The 16,392-nt window shown below is 43.6% G+C and overlaps 1 protein-coding gene across 1 annotated transcript in view; it reads left to right on the top strand.

Annotated features, from left to right (window-relative positions):
* Positions 1 to 11,259, top strand: part of LOC120024379 (CTTNBP2 N-terminal-like protein) — a 25,292-nt gene extending 14,033 nt beyond the window's left edge. The window contains exons 2-4 of the mRNA XM_038968614.1: positions 8,835 to 9,068; positions 9,592 to 9,699; positions 9,795 to 11,259. Coding sequence (XP_038824542.1) covers positions 8,835 to 9,068; positions 9,592 to 9,699; positions 9,795 to 11,081 — 1,629 coding nt within the window. The 3' untranslated portion in view covers positions 11,082 to 11,259. The remainder of the gene's footprint in view (positions 1 to 8,834; positions 9,069 to 9,591; positions 9,700 to 9,794) is intronic.
* Positions 11,260 to 16,392: the final 5,133 nt, after the last annotated feature.

The following is a 16,392-nucleotide window of genomic DNA, read 5'->3' as shown; positions in this document are numbered from 1 at the left end:
ATATAGCCATGTTGGACAAAACATACAGTCTACACCAATAGCCAGGCAAACAACATGTCTACAAAGGCCATAAAAACAGTTACACCATATACCCGTGAAACAGTACACATATAGCATGTGACAACCATACAGCTACACCATATAGCCCATGTTGACAAAACATTACAGTCTACACCATATAGCCAATGTTGACAAACATACAGTCTACACCATATAGCCCATGTTGACAAACATACCAGTCCTACACCAATAGCCCATTTGACAACACATACAGTCTACACCATATAGCCCATGTTGACAAACATACAGTCTACACCATATAGCCATGTTGACAACATACAGTCTACACCATATAGCCCATGTTGACAACATGCACAGTCTACACCATATAGCCCATGTTGACAACATACAGTCTACACCATATAGCCATGTTGACAAACACATACAGTCTACACCAATAGACCCATGTTGCACACTTACAGTCTCTATACCATATAGCCCATGTTGACACACATACAGTATATACATATAGCCCATGTTGACACCTACAGTCTACACCATATAGCCCATGTGACAAACATACAGTTACACCATATTAGCCATATTGACAAACATACAGTCTACACCATATAGCCCATTGACAAACTACAGTCTACACCATCTAGCCATGTTGACACACATACAGTCTCACCATATGCCCATGTGACAAAACATACAGTCTACACCATAAGCCCATGTTGACACACATTACAGTCTACACCATATAGCCCATGTTGACAAACATACAGTTCACCCATATAGCCCATGTTGAACCACACATACAGTCTACACCATATAGCCCATGGACCACTACAGTGACACCATATAGCCCATGTGACACACATACGTCTATACAATAGCCCATGTTGACACACATACAGTCTATACCACATAGCCCATGTTGACACACATACAGTCATACCATAAAGCCCATGTTGACACACATACAGTCTACACCATATAGCCCATGTGACACACATACAGTCTACACCTATAGCCCCATGTTGACAAACATACAGTCTACACCATATACGCCATGTTGACAAACATACAGTCTACACCATATAGCCCATGTTGACACACATACAGTCTACACCATATAGCCCATGTTGACAAACATACAGTCTACCCATATAGCCCATGTTGACAATAATACAGTCTATACCAATATAGCCCATGTTGACAAACATACAGTCATACCAATAGCCAGTGTTGACACACATACAGTCTAACCATATAGCCATGTTGACACACATACAGTTATACCCATATAGCCATGTTGACAAAACCATACCAGTCTACACCTATAGCCCATGTTGACACACATACAGTCTATACCATATAGCCCATGTTGACACAATACAGTCTACACCATTATAGCCCATGTTGACAAACATACAGTCTACACCATGACACACCATAGTTATATACAGCTGCGACACACATACAGTCTACACCATATAGCCCATGTGACACCACATTACAGTCTACACATATAGGCCCATGTTGACACATACAGTCTACACCATATAGCCCATGTTGACACACATACAGTTATACATATAGCCATGTTGACACACATAAAGTCTAACCATATAGCCCAGTTGAACCACACATAAGTCTACACCATATACAGCCCATGTTGACAACAACAGTCTACACCATAAGCCCATTTGCAACATAGTCTAACCACAGCCATGTTGACACACATACAGTCACACCATCATAGCCCATGTTGACACACATACAGTCTACACCATATAGCCCATGTGACACACATACAGTCTAACTACTAGCCATTGACAATACAGTCTCACCATATAGCCCATGTGAAAACATACAGTCTACACCATATAGCCCATGTTGACACACATACAGTCTACACCATATAGCCCATGTTGACACACATACAGTCTACACCATATAGCCCATGTTGACACACATACAGTCTACACCATATAGCACTGTTGACACACATACAGTCTACACATATAGCCCAGGTTGACACACATACAGTCTGTACACCATATAGCCCATGTGACACACATACAGTCTACACCATATAGCCCATGTTGACACACATACAGTTAAAACCATATAGCCCATGTTGACACACATACAGTCTAACACATATAGCCCATGTTGACACACATACAGTCTACACCATATAGCCATGTTGACAAACATACAGTCTACACCATATAGCCCATGTTGACAACATCCAGTCTACACCATATGAGCCCATGTTGACAAAACTACAGTCTACACATATAGCCCATGTTGACAACATACAGTCTAACCATATAGCCATGTTGCACACATACAGTCTACACCATATAGCCCATGTTGACACACACATACAGTCTACACCAATAGCCCCTGTTGACAAACATACATGTCTACACCATATAGCCCATGTTGACACATACAGTCTACACCATATAGCCATGTTGACAACATAAGTCTACACCATATAGCATGTTGACACACAATACAGTTACACCATATAGCCATGTTGACAAACATACAGCTACACCATATAGCCCATGTTGACAACACATCAGTCCTATACATAATAGCCCATGTTGACACACATTACAGTCTTACACCAATAGCCCAATGTTGACACATACAGTCTACACCATATAGCCCATGTTGACACACATACAGTCTACACCATATAGCCATGTTGACAAACATACAGTCTACACCATATAGCCACTGTTGACAAACATACAGTCTACACCATATAGCCATGTGGACACACCATACAGTCTACACCATATAGCCCATGTTGACACACATACAGTCTACACCATATAGCCCATGTTGACACACATACAGTCTAAACATATAGCCCATGTTGACACACATACAGTCTACACCATATAGCCCATGTTGACAACACATACAGTCTACACCATATAGCAATGTTGACACACATACAGTCTCCACCATATAGCCCATGTTGACAACATACAGTCTACACACATATAGCCCATGTGACAACACATACAGTCTACACCATATAGCCGCATGTTGACACACATACAGTCTACACCATATAGCCCATGTTGACAACAATACAGTCTACAACCATATAGCCCATGTTGACACACATACAGTCTAACCATATAGCCCATGTTGACACAATACAGTCTACCCATATAGCACCATGTGACACACATACAGCTACACATATAGCCATGTTGACACACATTACAGTCTACACATATAGCCCAGAGTTGACACACACATACAGTCTAACCATATAGCCCATGTTGACACACATACAGTTTACAACATATAGCCCATGTTGACACACATACAGTTAAACCATATAGCCCATGTTTGACACAACATACAGTCTACACCATATAGCCCATGTTGACACAATACAGTCTACATCATATAGCCCATGTTGACACACATACAGTCTACACCATATAGCCCATGTTGAAAACATACAGTTACCCATATAGCCCATGTTGACACACATACAGTCTACACCATTATAGCCCATGTTGACAAACATACGTCTACACCATATAGCCCATGTTGACAAAACATACAGTCTACACCATATAGCCATGTTGACACACATACAGTACTACACCATATAGCCCATGTTGACACACATACAGTCTACACCATATAGCCCATGTTGACAAAATACAGTCTTACACCATATAGCCATGTGACACAACATACAGTCTACAACCATATAGCCCATGTTGACACACTACAGTCTTACACCATATAGCCATGTGACACACATACAGTCTACACCATATAGCCCGTTGACAACACATACAGTCTACACCATATAGCCCATGTTGACACACATACAGTCTACACCATATAGCCCATGTTGACACACTACAGTCTACAACATATAGCCCAGTTGACAACATAAAGTCTACACCATATAGCCCATGTTGAACAAACATACAGTCTACACCTATAGCCCATGTTGACACACATACAGTCTACACCATATAGCCCCATGTTGACAAACATACAGTTACACCATATAGCCCATGTTGACAACATCAGCTACCATATAGCCCTGTTGACACACATACAGTCTACCATATAGCCCATGTTGACACACATACAGTCTCACCATATAGACCATGTTGATAACCATACAGTTCTACCCATATAGCCCATGTTGACACACATACAGTCTACACCATATAGCCCATGTTGACACACATACAGTCTACACCATATAGCCCATGTTGACAAAATACAGTCTACACCATATAGCCCATGTTGACACACTACAGTCACCATATAGCCCAGTTGACACACATACAGTCCACATATAGCCCATGTTGACAACACTAACAGTCTACACAATATAGCCCATGTGACACACATACAGTCTACACCATATAGCCATGTTGACAACATACAGTCTACACCATATAGCCCATGTTGACAAACATACAGTCTACACCATATAGCCCATGTGTGACAAACATACAGTCTACACCATATAGCCCATGTTGACAACATACAGTCTACACCATATAGCCCATGTTGACAAACATACAGTTTACACCATATAGCCCATGTGACAAACATACAGTCTACACCAATAGCCATGTGAAACATACAGTTACACCATATAGCCCATGTGACAAAACTACAGTCTCACCATATAGCCATGTTGACAAACATACAGCTACACCATATAGCCCATGTTGACAAACATACAGTCTACAACATATAGCCCATGTTGACAAACATAGTCTACACCATATAGCCCATGTTGACAAACATACAGTCTACACCATATAGCCCATGTTGACAAACATACAGTCTACACCATATAGCCCATGTTGACACACTTACAGTCTATACCATATAGCCCATGTTGACACACATACAGTCTATACCATATAGCCCATGTTGACACACTTACAGTCTACACCATATAGCCCATGTTGACAAACATACAGTCTACACCATATAGTCCATATTGACAAACATACAGTCTACACCATATAGCCCATATTGACAAACATACAGTCTACACCATATAGCCCATGTTGACACACATACAGTCTACACCATATAGCCCATGTTGACAACATACAGTCTACACCATATGCCCATGTTGACACACTACAGTCTACACCATATAGCCATGTTGACAAACATACAGTCTACACCATATAGCCCATGTTGACACACATACAGTCTACACCATATAGCCCATGTTGACACACATTACAGCTACACCATATAGCCCATGTTGACACACATCAGTCTAACCATATAGCCCATGTTGACACACATACAGTCTATAACCATATAGCCCATGTTGACACACATACAGTCTAACCATATAGCCCATGTTGACAAACATACAGTTACACCATATAGCCATGTTGACACACATACAGTCTACACCATATAGACCATGTTGACAAACATACAGTCTACACCATATAGCCCATGTTGACACACATACAGTCTACACCATATAGCCCATGTTGACACACATACAGTCTACACCATATAGCCCGTTGGACAACATAGTCTACCCATATAGCCCATGTTGACACACATACAGTCTACACCATATAGCCCATGTTGACAAACATACAGTCTACACCATATAGCCCATGTTGACAAACATACAGTCTACACCATATAGCCCATGTTGCACACATACAGTTCTAACCAATAAGCCCATGTTGACACACATACAGTCTAACAATATAGCCCATGTTGACACACAACAGTCTAACCATAATAGCCCATGTTGACAAACATACAGTCACACCATATAGCCCATGTTGACACACATACAGTCTACACCATATAGCCCATGTTGGCACACATACAGTCTACACCATATAGCCCCGTTGACACAACATACAGTCTACACCATATAGCCCATGTTGACACACACATACAGTCTACACCATATAGCCCATGTTGACACACATACAGTCTACACCATATAGCCCATGTTGACACACATACAGTCTACACCATATAGCCCATGTTGACAAAACATACAGTCTACACCATATAGCCCATGTTGACACCAATACAGTCTACACCATATAGCCCATGTTGACACACATACAGTCTACAACATATAGCCCATGTTGACACACATACAGTCTACACCATATAGCCCATGTTGACAACATACAGTTAAACATATAGCCTGACACACATCAGCATACAATATTAGCCCATGTTGACACACATACAGTCTACACCATATAGCCCATGTGAACACACATACAGTTACACACATATCGCCCATGTTGACAACATACAGTCTACACCATATAGCCCATGTTGACAACAACCATACAGTCTACACCATATAGCCCATGTTGTAACCTACGTACACCATTAAGCCATGTGACAAATACAGTCTACACCCATATGCCCATGTTGACAACACATACAGTCTACACCATATAGCCCATGTTGACACCACATACAGTCTTACACCATATAGCCCATGTTGACACACATACAGTCTACACATATAGCCCATGTGACACACATACAGTCTACACCATATAGCCCATGTTGACACACTACAGTCTACACCATATAGCCCATGTTGACACACATACAGTCTACACCATATAGCCCATGTTGACACATACAGTCTACACCATATAGCCCATGTTGACACACATACAGTCTACACCATATAGCCCATGTTGACACAACATACAGTCTACACCATATAGCCCATGTTGACAAACACATACAGTCTCACCATATAGCGCCATGTTGACAACACATACAGTCTACACCATATAGCCCATGTGACACACATACAGTCTACACCAATAGCCCATGTTGACACACTACAGTCTACACCATATAGCCCATGTTGAAACAATACAGTCTACACCATATAGCCCATGTTGACACACATACAGTCTACACCATATAGCCCATGTTGACACACATACAGTCTACACCATATAGCCCATGTTGACACACATACAGTCTACACCATATAGCCCATGTTGACAAACATACAGTCTACACCATATAGCCCATGTTGACACACATACAGTCTACACCATATAGCCCATGTTGACAACATACAGTCTACACCATATAGCCAGTTGACACAATACAGTCTACACCATATAGCCCATGGTTGACACACATACAGTCTACACCATATAGCCCATGTTGACACACATACAGTCTACACCATATAGCCCATGTTGACACACATACAGTCATACACCATATAGCCCATGTTGACACACTACAGTCTACACCATATAGCCCATGTTGACCACACATACAGTCTACACCATATAGCCCATGTTGGAAAAATACAGTCTACCATATAGCCCATGTGAACACACATACAGTCTACACCCATATAGCCATGTTGAACACACATACAGTCTACACCATATAGCCCATGTTGACAACACATACAGTCTACACATATAGCCCATTTGACACAAACATACAGTACACCATAAGCCCATGTTGACACACATACCAGTTACACCATATAGCCCATGTTGACAAACATCAGGTCTGACACAGTCTACACCATATAGCCCATGTGACACACATACAGTCTTACACCATATAAGCCCATGTGACACACATACAGTCTACTACCATATAGCCCATTGTTGACCACATACAGTCTACACCATATAGCCCATGTTGACACACATACAGTCTACACCATATAGCCCATGTTGACACACATACAGTCTACACCATATAGCCCATGTTGACACACATACAGTCTACACCATATAGCCCATGTTGACACACATACAGTCTACACCATATAGCCCATGTTGACACACATACAGTCTACACCATATAGCCCATGTTGACACACATACAGTCTACACCATATAGCCCATGTTGACACACATACAGTCTACCATATAGCCCATGTTGACAAACATACAGTCTACACCATATAGCCCATGTTGACAAACATACAGTCTACACCATATAGCCCATGTTGACACACATACAGTCTACACCATATAGCCCATGTTGACAAACATACAGTCTACACCATATAGCCCATGTTGACAAACATACAGTCTACACCATATAGCCCATGTTGACACACATACAGTCTACACCATATAGCCCATGTTGACACACTTACAGTCTACACCATATAGCCCATGTTGACACACATACAGTCTACACCATATAGCCCATGTTGACACACATACAGTCTACACCATATAGCCCATGTTGACACACATACAGTCTACACCATTATAGCCCATGTTGACAAACATACAGTCTACACCATATAGCCCATGTTGACAAACATACAGTCTACACCATATAGCCCATGTTGACACACATACAGTCTACACCATATAGCCCATGTTGACACACATACAGTCTACACCATATAGCCCATGTTGACACACATACAGTCTACACCATATAGCCCATGTTGACACACATACAGTCTACACCATATAGCCCATGTTGACACACATACAGTCTACACCATATAGCCCATGTTGACACACATACAGTCTACACCATATAGCCCATGTTGACAAACATACAGTCTACACCATATAGCCCATGTTGACACACATACAGTCTACACCATATAGCCCATGTTGACAAACATACAGTCTACACCATATAGCCCATGTTGACACACATACAGTCTACACCATATAGCCCATGTTGACACACATACAGTCTACACCATATAGCCCATGTTGACACACATACAGTCTACACCAGTGTCTCTCAACCCTCCTCTGCTTCCTCAGGCCCAGCACAGAGACACCTACGTGGAAGAGCGGTATGGGAAGTACAACCTGAGCGACCCGTTCCTGGCTCTGCAGAGGGACAGCGATGCCTTGGGAGGGCAGAGCTCTGGGTACCACCAGGCTGCAGCATGCTTCAGCCCCCTGGCTGTACTCAAGCTGGTGGTCACCCACTGCAGGAAGATGCAGGAGAAGATGCTGGCCCAACTAGCTGCAGCTGAGAGCAGGCACAGGAAGGTAGGTCTGGGGCTGGCGCTTGGGCAGTGGATGAAGATGGGTTTGGGACTGGAACTGGGGCTGCAGCTGGGACTGGGTTTGGGACTGGAGCTGGGGCTGCAGCTGGGACTGGGGTTGGGACTGGAGCTGGGGCTGCAGCTGGGACTGGGTTTGGGACTGGAGCTGGGACTGCATCTGGGACTGGGTTTGGGACTGGGGCTGCAGCTGGGACTGGGTTTGGGACTGGAGCTGGGGCTGCAGCTGGGACTGGGGTTGAGACTGGGGCTGCAGCTGGGACTGGGTTTGGGACTGGAGCTGGAGCTGCAGCTGGGACTGGGGTTGAGACTGGCTATGAGACTGGGGTTTAGATGCCAACCCTGCCACTCTTGATTAGATTAAAGATAAACTAGCTGGCTACCAAAGCATAACTAATCAGGAGGGGTTATTTTCCACCTTGACTCAGGGAAGTATTTAGTGAGCAGAATATCCTAACCTGAGAACTGATCATTTCTGTGTCTCTGTCTCCCCCCTGGGGTTGTGTCAGGCCATTGCAGATCTGGAGGAAGAGAGGAGAAGGCATGCAGAGGACACAGCCGAGGGCGATGATGTCACTTGCCTCCTGGAAAAGGAGAGGGAACGCCTCTTGCAACAGGTAGAGTTAACATCAATATCTGAGTGATGATAACTGCTATGGGCTATTTAGTTTTTATCCATTGTAACCTATTCTACTCTATTCTGTGCCTTTAGCTGGAGTTTGAGCGAGGCCAGTTGTGTCGTCTGGAGAAGGAACAGAAGAAGGTCCTGGAGCAGCTGGAGGAGGAGCGGGTGCAGCATAAGCAGCTCTCCTCTGCCCTGGCCAAGGAGTGCAAGTGGGCCAGCCAGCGGGCCCTGGAGGAGGGCCACCGCCTGGCTGGGGCAGGCCGTAGGCTGGAGAAGGAGCAGGGAGAAGTCCTTGCCCTAAGGGCTGAGCTGCAGGAGGAGAGGAGGAGGGCCCTGCAGATAGAGGCCAGGGTGGAGGAGCAGCTGGCTGAGTTCGATACGGAGAGGGAGCAGCTCCGCTCCCGGCTCAAGAAAGAGGAGGCCCAGTGCTGCCAGCTGCGGGAGCAGGTGGAGGCCCTGAAGAGAGAGCTGCAGGGAGAGAGGGGAGCTGAGGATGAGAGGAGAGAATATCCTGTGGACACCAGTGGAGGGTCACCACCACCACCCCCACACCCCAGCCAGGCAGAAGGGGGCGAGACTGAGGAACCTAAAGTCAACGGGCACCATGACTGCCCCAGAGAGGAGCAGGTGCCAGCCCTTCTAGACAGTTTGGGCCAGGACAACTGGAGTGAGAACAGCAGCTCTGTCCTGGGGTCCCCTGCCCTCCTGACCAAAATTCTATCCCCCTGCAGCACGGGGCCCTCCTCTGTCATCTCCTCCCCATGCTCCTCTCCTCAGCTGGCCACCAGCCCCAGCTACCAGTCCTCCTACCAGGTAGGCATCAACCATCGCTTCCACGCTGCTCGCCACAAGTTTCAGGGCCACACTGACCCAGAGCAGCAACAGCAGCAGCAGGGTGGAGGAGGGGGTGGTAGCCTGCCTCACTCCCCCAGAGACCTGTCCCCAACCCCCAGCCCATCCCCTGAGCCCGTCTCTGTCCCTGTCCACAGCCCGGCCAAGCAGCTGGCCCGCAGCACCGTCACCCAGGTCCTGTCCCGCTTCACAGTCCAGCAGGGGGCCAAACCTCCGCCACCCAACAGTTCTCCCTTTGGCACTGACTACCGTAACCTGGCCCTGGCCCCCTCCTCCCCTGTCATCCCCAGGGCCTCTGGTGCTGCTCTGCCTCTGGGGGTCCGCTCACCTACCATCCCCCGAGCAGAGAGGGGCAACCCGCCCCCCATCCCCCCTAAGAAGCCTGCCCTGGCCCAGTCTCCAGCGTCGCCCATCCCTGGTACCAGAGCCAACCACTTCCCTGAGCTGTCTGGAAGCTGTGGTCTCACCAGCAGCCAGGAGAATGTTAAAGAGCTGGATATGGTGGTGTCCTCCACCAGCTAGTCTAGCCTGCTACTGGGTGCTACTAGCGCTGTGTTATTTTACACTGCTCACACGTTTGTATGCAGAGAGACGCTCCAAAGCACTGTCAAGTTAACTGCATTGATTGGATTTTTTCACATGCGGTCCATTTCATTCTTCTATAGCGCGATACACTGAGTTGACAAAACATTAGGAACACCTTCCTAATATTGAGTTGCACCCTCTTTTAGCCCTCAGAACCACCTCAATTTGTTGGGACATGGACTCTACAAGGTGTCCAATGCTTCCCACAGTTGTATCAAGCTGGCTGGATGTCCTTTGGACCATTCTTGATACACACGGGAAACGTTTGAGCGTGAAAAACCCAGCAGCGTTGCAGTTCTTGTACCCCGTTCAAAGGCACTTAAACCTTTTGTCTTGCCCATTCACCCTGTCCATGTCTCAATTGTCTCAAGGCTAAAACATCCTGCTTTAACTTGCCTCCTCCCCTTCATGTACACTAATTTAAGTGAATTTAACAAGTGACATCAATAAGGGATCATAGCTTTAACATGGATTCACCTGGTCAGTCTATGTCATGGAATGAGCAGGTGTTCCTAATGTTTTGTACACTCACTGTAGATATATTTGTACGTATCAATTTTTTGCTTTCTGAATCGTAGTAAATAAAATAACAATAATAAGAAATAATAATAATAATAATAGCATAAGTTTATTCAGTAAAATGGTGAAAAACAGGCAAAAATGCATGTCAGTTGCTGCGTACAGTCATGGGCCAATCAAATCTCTCTCTCTGCACTACTTATAATCAGGGTTGGGCTCAATTCAGAATGTTGGAATTGACTCCCATTCAACTCATGAGTTGAAATTGAAATTGAATTGGCCACACCCCACAAGATGTAGAATTTGAGGGAGTGACAGGAAGTGGAATTTAATTTAGTACAATTCAAAGAAATTCCACTCAGTCATAGAACATGAGAGTTTCATTGAATCTGACAGGTCACATTTCCAGATACCAAATAATATATCACTTTTCTCTGGAAACAGTGTTCATATACTTTCTTCACCTCTGTGCTTAGAATAGCCTATTATATTTCCTCCAAGCATTTCATTTGTTTGGCTTCTATTTGAAGGCCTCAGGGTCAACTTGATGGATATACGAATGCATTCTGGGAAATGTAGTATTTTCTCAATATTTAACAACATTTAAGTGATTAATGAAATACAGTTTGTCCTGAAAATCAATTGTTTCAATAATATATTCATGTATATAATGACATGTTTGATGTACAAGATGTACAGTATATTTGTATGGACTACACCCAATATAGAATAGGCATTTGAATTGCATTGCATTTCCCTGAATTCAATTCTATTTCCTTTCATTCAAATTAAAATTTAAATTCTGTATCCTGTTGACTACTTCAATTCAAATTCAATTCAAATTCAGTAATTGTATTGGAATTTATGAGACATTCTCAATTACATTCTGAATTGAGTGCAACACTGCTTATAATACAGCTTCTGAAATTGAGTTAGGAAATATGCATATCTCTAAATCAGGATTTGGATTTAGCCTACTTTCTTGTTCTGGAAATACTGAATAAAATAAGAGAGTTTATCCTGAACTTCAGAGTTTAATAATGAAACTGGGCGGCTTATAAACCCATTATATTTCCTAACGTGGCACATGATTTTAACATTCTGTATCTTCAAGTCTTGATCAGTTGACAATATGTATAATGTATACAGTATTATTATTAATATCATGTATTATGTGTATAGTAATTACTATAAAAAAATTATATTTTCTCTGATACCAATGGTTAATTCGGTTTTTATATGGTACATCAGCATTAAATGTTACCTTAGTATATCACTTGGCTGTCAGGACTGGTAATCAGCATTGCTACATGGTTTAGTAAGACAATCAAGTATTATATTATAGTTATAGTATTACATAGAATTTACTGTACTATAACTTGTGTTATTTACCCCATAGCTATTCTGGCAATGATGATGGGGTAGTTGTGGGGGAAAATATCAAAGTATTATACATCATAAAAATGTAATATATTGTAGTATTGTCACTTAATGATTTCTGCTTGCATTTGCTGTTCATTTCATTGAATATGATCTTAAAGGTCCAATGCAGACATTTTTATCTCAATATCAATGAATTACTGGGTGACATTTAAGTACCTTACTGTGATTGTTTTCAATTAAAATGTTCAAATAGAAACAAAAAATTGCTTTTTATCAAAAACAAATATGGACCAACTCCATATTAATGCCCATGATTTTGGAATGAGATGTTCGACGAGCAGGTACTTTTTGGCCATGTAGTGTATGTATACACAGCGCAATTCACAGCACAATTCTATTTTACAGTACTCAGATTATTATGTATTGTACTGCATTGCATAACCTTTTAAACTTCCATGCATATGATTGAATGTTAATGATTTTTTATACCATGCTAATCATATGATTTGTTACAGTATTATCCATGATGGATATAAAATGAGTCCGCTCACTTCCTCGCCCTCACTGTATCTATTTATATATCTATTGATCAATAACCCTGGTCTGGTAGTTTCCAACGCACATTAAAAGATCTGACCATGCTTTCCTGTTTTTACTGGTTGTCCATTGCTTTCTTCTGGTCTATGAGAGAATCTCCATTGCATTTCCTTGATTCCTTGCGTCCTCTCTCCTCGTGTCATTCACAAAACCCATTGGATGAGAAAGTCATAGGGGCGGGAACTCTAACCTTCTGATCCAATGGATTTTGAGAAGGAGGTGAGGAGAGAGTATGTGAGGAATCATGGAAATGCATGCAATTGAAATTGTTCCTCTTTTGAATCCCACTATTTGTGGTCCTATCCACCAGGTGTCACTGTTTCATTATGTAGCAGGCAAAGGTACTCACGCTCGCTGTCTCTGGTATAAAGCCCACAGTCAACAGATAACACTGGAAAATCACTGTGTACACACACCTCTACTACACACACAATGAATGGCGCTCGCTCTAATGACAGCCAACAGAAAAGGATTGGACTTAACAGCTCTGGTTAAAGTTAAATAAAGGTTAAATGAAAATAAAATATGTAAAGTTGTAATTACCACACCACTTACAACTTTCCCATGAATAAGGCACTGATGCTTCAACCCAAAACATGCATGTTGTATTCTTCTGGTATGTGTTCGTCTTTTGGGTGTTGACTCAATCAAGAGTAGCACAAAGGCAGCCACCAGCTGTTGTGAAATTGCAAATAAAATGAAGAACAGGAAGGCCTCTACACTGTTTATGCTCCCAATTCAAGCGGTGAATATTTTCTGTTCTTCACATTTATTCTTTATTAGCCCAGCACCTATGTTTTTTAAGGATTTGAGTATGACCACAAACTTTTCAATTGAAATAGTGTAATTTTTTTTCAACTTGTTTCATACAATCTGTAGTTCGAAATGTTACAGTGAAGTAGATGTATACAATTTCTGTCTCATCCAAAGTCAGTCCATTAGTAACCCAGCACTCCGTTGCTCATATTTAACATGTCTCCTATATGGTCCAACATGTTCCTTACTATGGCCCGGTATCTGAAGCCAAAGTTAAGTCATTTCAGAGTGAGTGACCTTATGGAGTGTGGAGCAGGTCAGCGTGCGCTGACCAACCGACCGGGGTAGCAGACCCGTTTCTCAGCAGTTCCTCCTCTCCTCTCCTGCCTGCATTGGAACAGAGCGGGTCACCTCCCCTGCTCCACTCACCTCATTAACATTCCTGTGTGGGACAGCAGGGCCGCATTGCGAGGCCAACACAGACATGTCTGGCCTCCAGCAAAGCTCTCTCAGTAAACACAGTCCCTGGATGATGAGCTGTGAGTGGCCACATCTGAGCTGCTGTGACAGGCTAGGGCTCAGGCAGGTCCTATCTGCCGGCCCGGGCTGAGGGCAGCTGAAGGCCAGAGCGGAGGCAGACTAAGCTCCCATGTCTGATGCCAGCCCATCATTTGACCTAGAGACATTTTACTGTCCTCTAAGACTAGTTTGCTAATGAAGCACTTTTTCTTAGAAAAGAAAGTGGTTCTTTAAGTAAAAATAGCACTAGAATAGCACTATGTCTGTTACCACCACAACCAGGAGGTTCTACAACAGACTATGCTATAAATCGTTGTGGTACAGCATGAGAGAGCCAAGGGACATACTGTAGCAAGGTACAGTAATAAGACATGGTGTAGTTAGTAGGATGTGATATGATATCATCCTCAACTACCGGTAGGTGTGTCGGACAAGGTGTGAACAAAATTCACGCCAGAGAGGTCAAGGTGAACACATTAGCCATTGTGATTTACAGCGAGAATTTACAACCCCTTCACAGACCTCCAACCACAAAATATCCTGAGTGACTGTTCGCACTGTCCCGACCCTGTAAGAGGAGATCTATTAACAGGCCGAAGGAAGTGACATGCGGTAGTGGCTGGCTATGTTGCCATGTCGTCATCCAGGCCAGGACAGACATCTGATGGGACAGGCACAGTCTCTCCCCTGCCACTGTCCTCCTGTCCAAAATTAGCCTGGACCATGAGCCTGGCCCAGAATAGGAGGAATGGTCGCATTGTGGCATGGTGCTGAGCGCTCAGAGTCCACAACTGGAGCGTTCTAGACAGGGGGAACACTGGCCCATCACCTGCTTCCTGTAAAGCAATTTGTTATAGAGGTGTCACTGTAAAATCTACAGCCCGTCCGGGAGGTAAAGAAAGACAGGGTCACATGGATTAAGGACACCGCAGCCTGGGTCTGGCTGTGATGTAACCAAAGGAAGGACAAACACTTCAAGCTTAGCCAGTAGCTGTGGGTAGACACATCTTTTTTATGTACAGTGAAGCATGTATGCTCTGTGTTTTAGAATAAAAAGATTTGTGAGGCCAAAAACAACTGTGATGTGTCATGTCATATAATTAAGCAGACAATAATTTAATTAGGCTTCTGAATCCCCCTGCTCCCCTCACTCCCAAGAGAGACACATACTGCGCCTCCGCTGTCTATGTGTTGGTCATTTTAGACCACTCCCAGAACCACCTCCACTGTCCATGTGTTGGTCATTTTAGACCACTCCCAGAACCACCTCCACTGTTCATGTGTTGGTCATTTTAGACCACTCCCAGAACCACCTCCACTGTCCATGTGTTGGTCATTTTAGACCACTCCCAGAACCACCTCCACTGTCTATGTGTTGGTCATTTTAGACCACTCCCAGAACCACCTCCACTGTTCATGTGTTGGTCATTTTAGACCACTCCCAGAACCACCTCCACTGTCTATGTGTTGGTCA

This window comes from Salvelinus namaycush, chromosome 2 (assembly GCF_016432855.1).
Source record: "Salvelinus namaycush isolate Seneca chromosome 2, SaNama_1.0, whole genome shotgun sequence".
NCBI lineage: Eukaryota > Metazoa > Chordata > Actinopteri > Salmoniformes > Salmonidae > Salvelinus > Salvelinus namaycush.
This window is presented reverse-complemented; position numbering and strand designations above follow the sequence as displayed.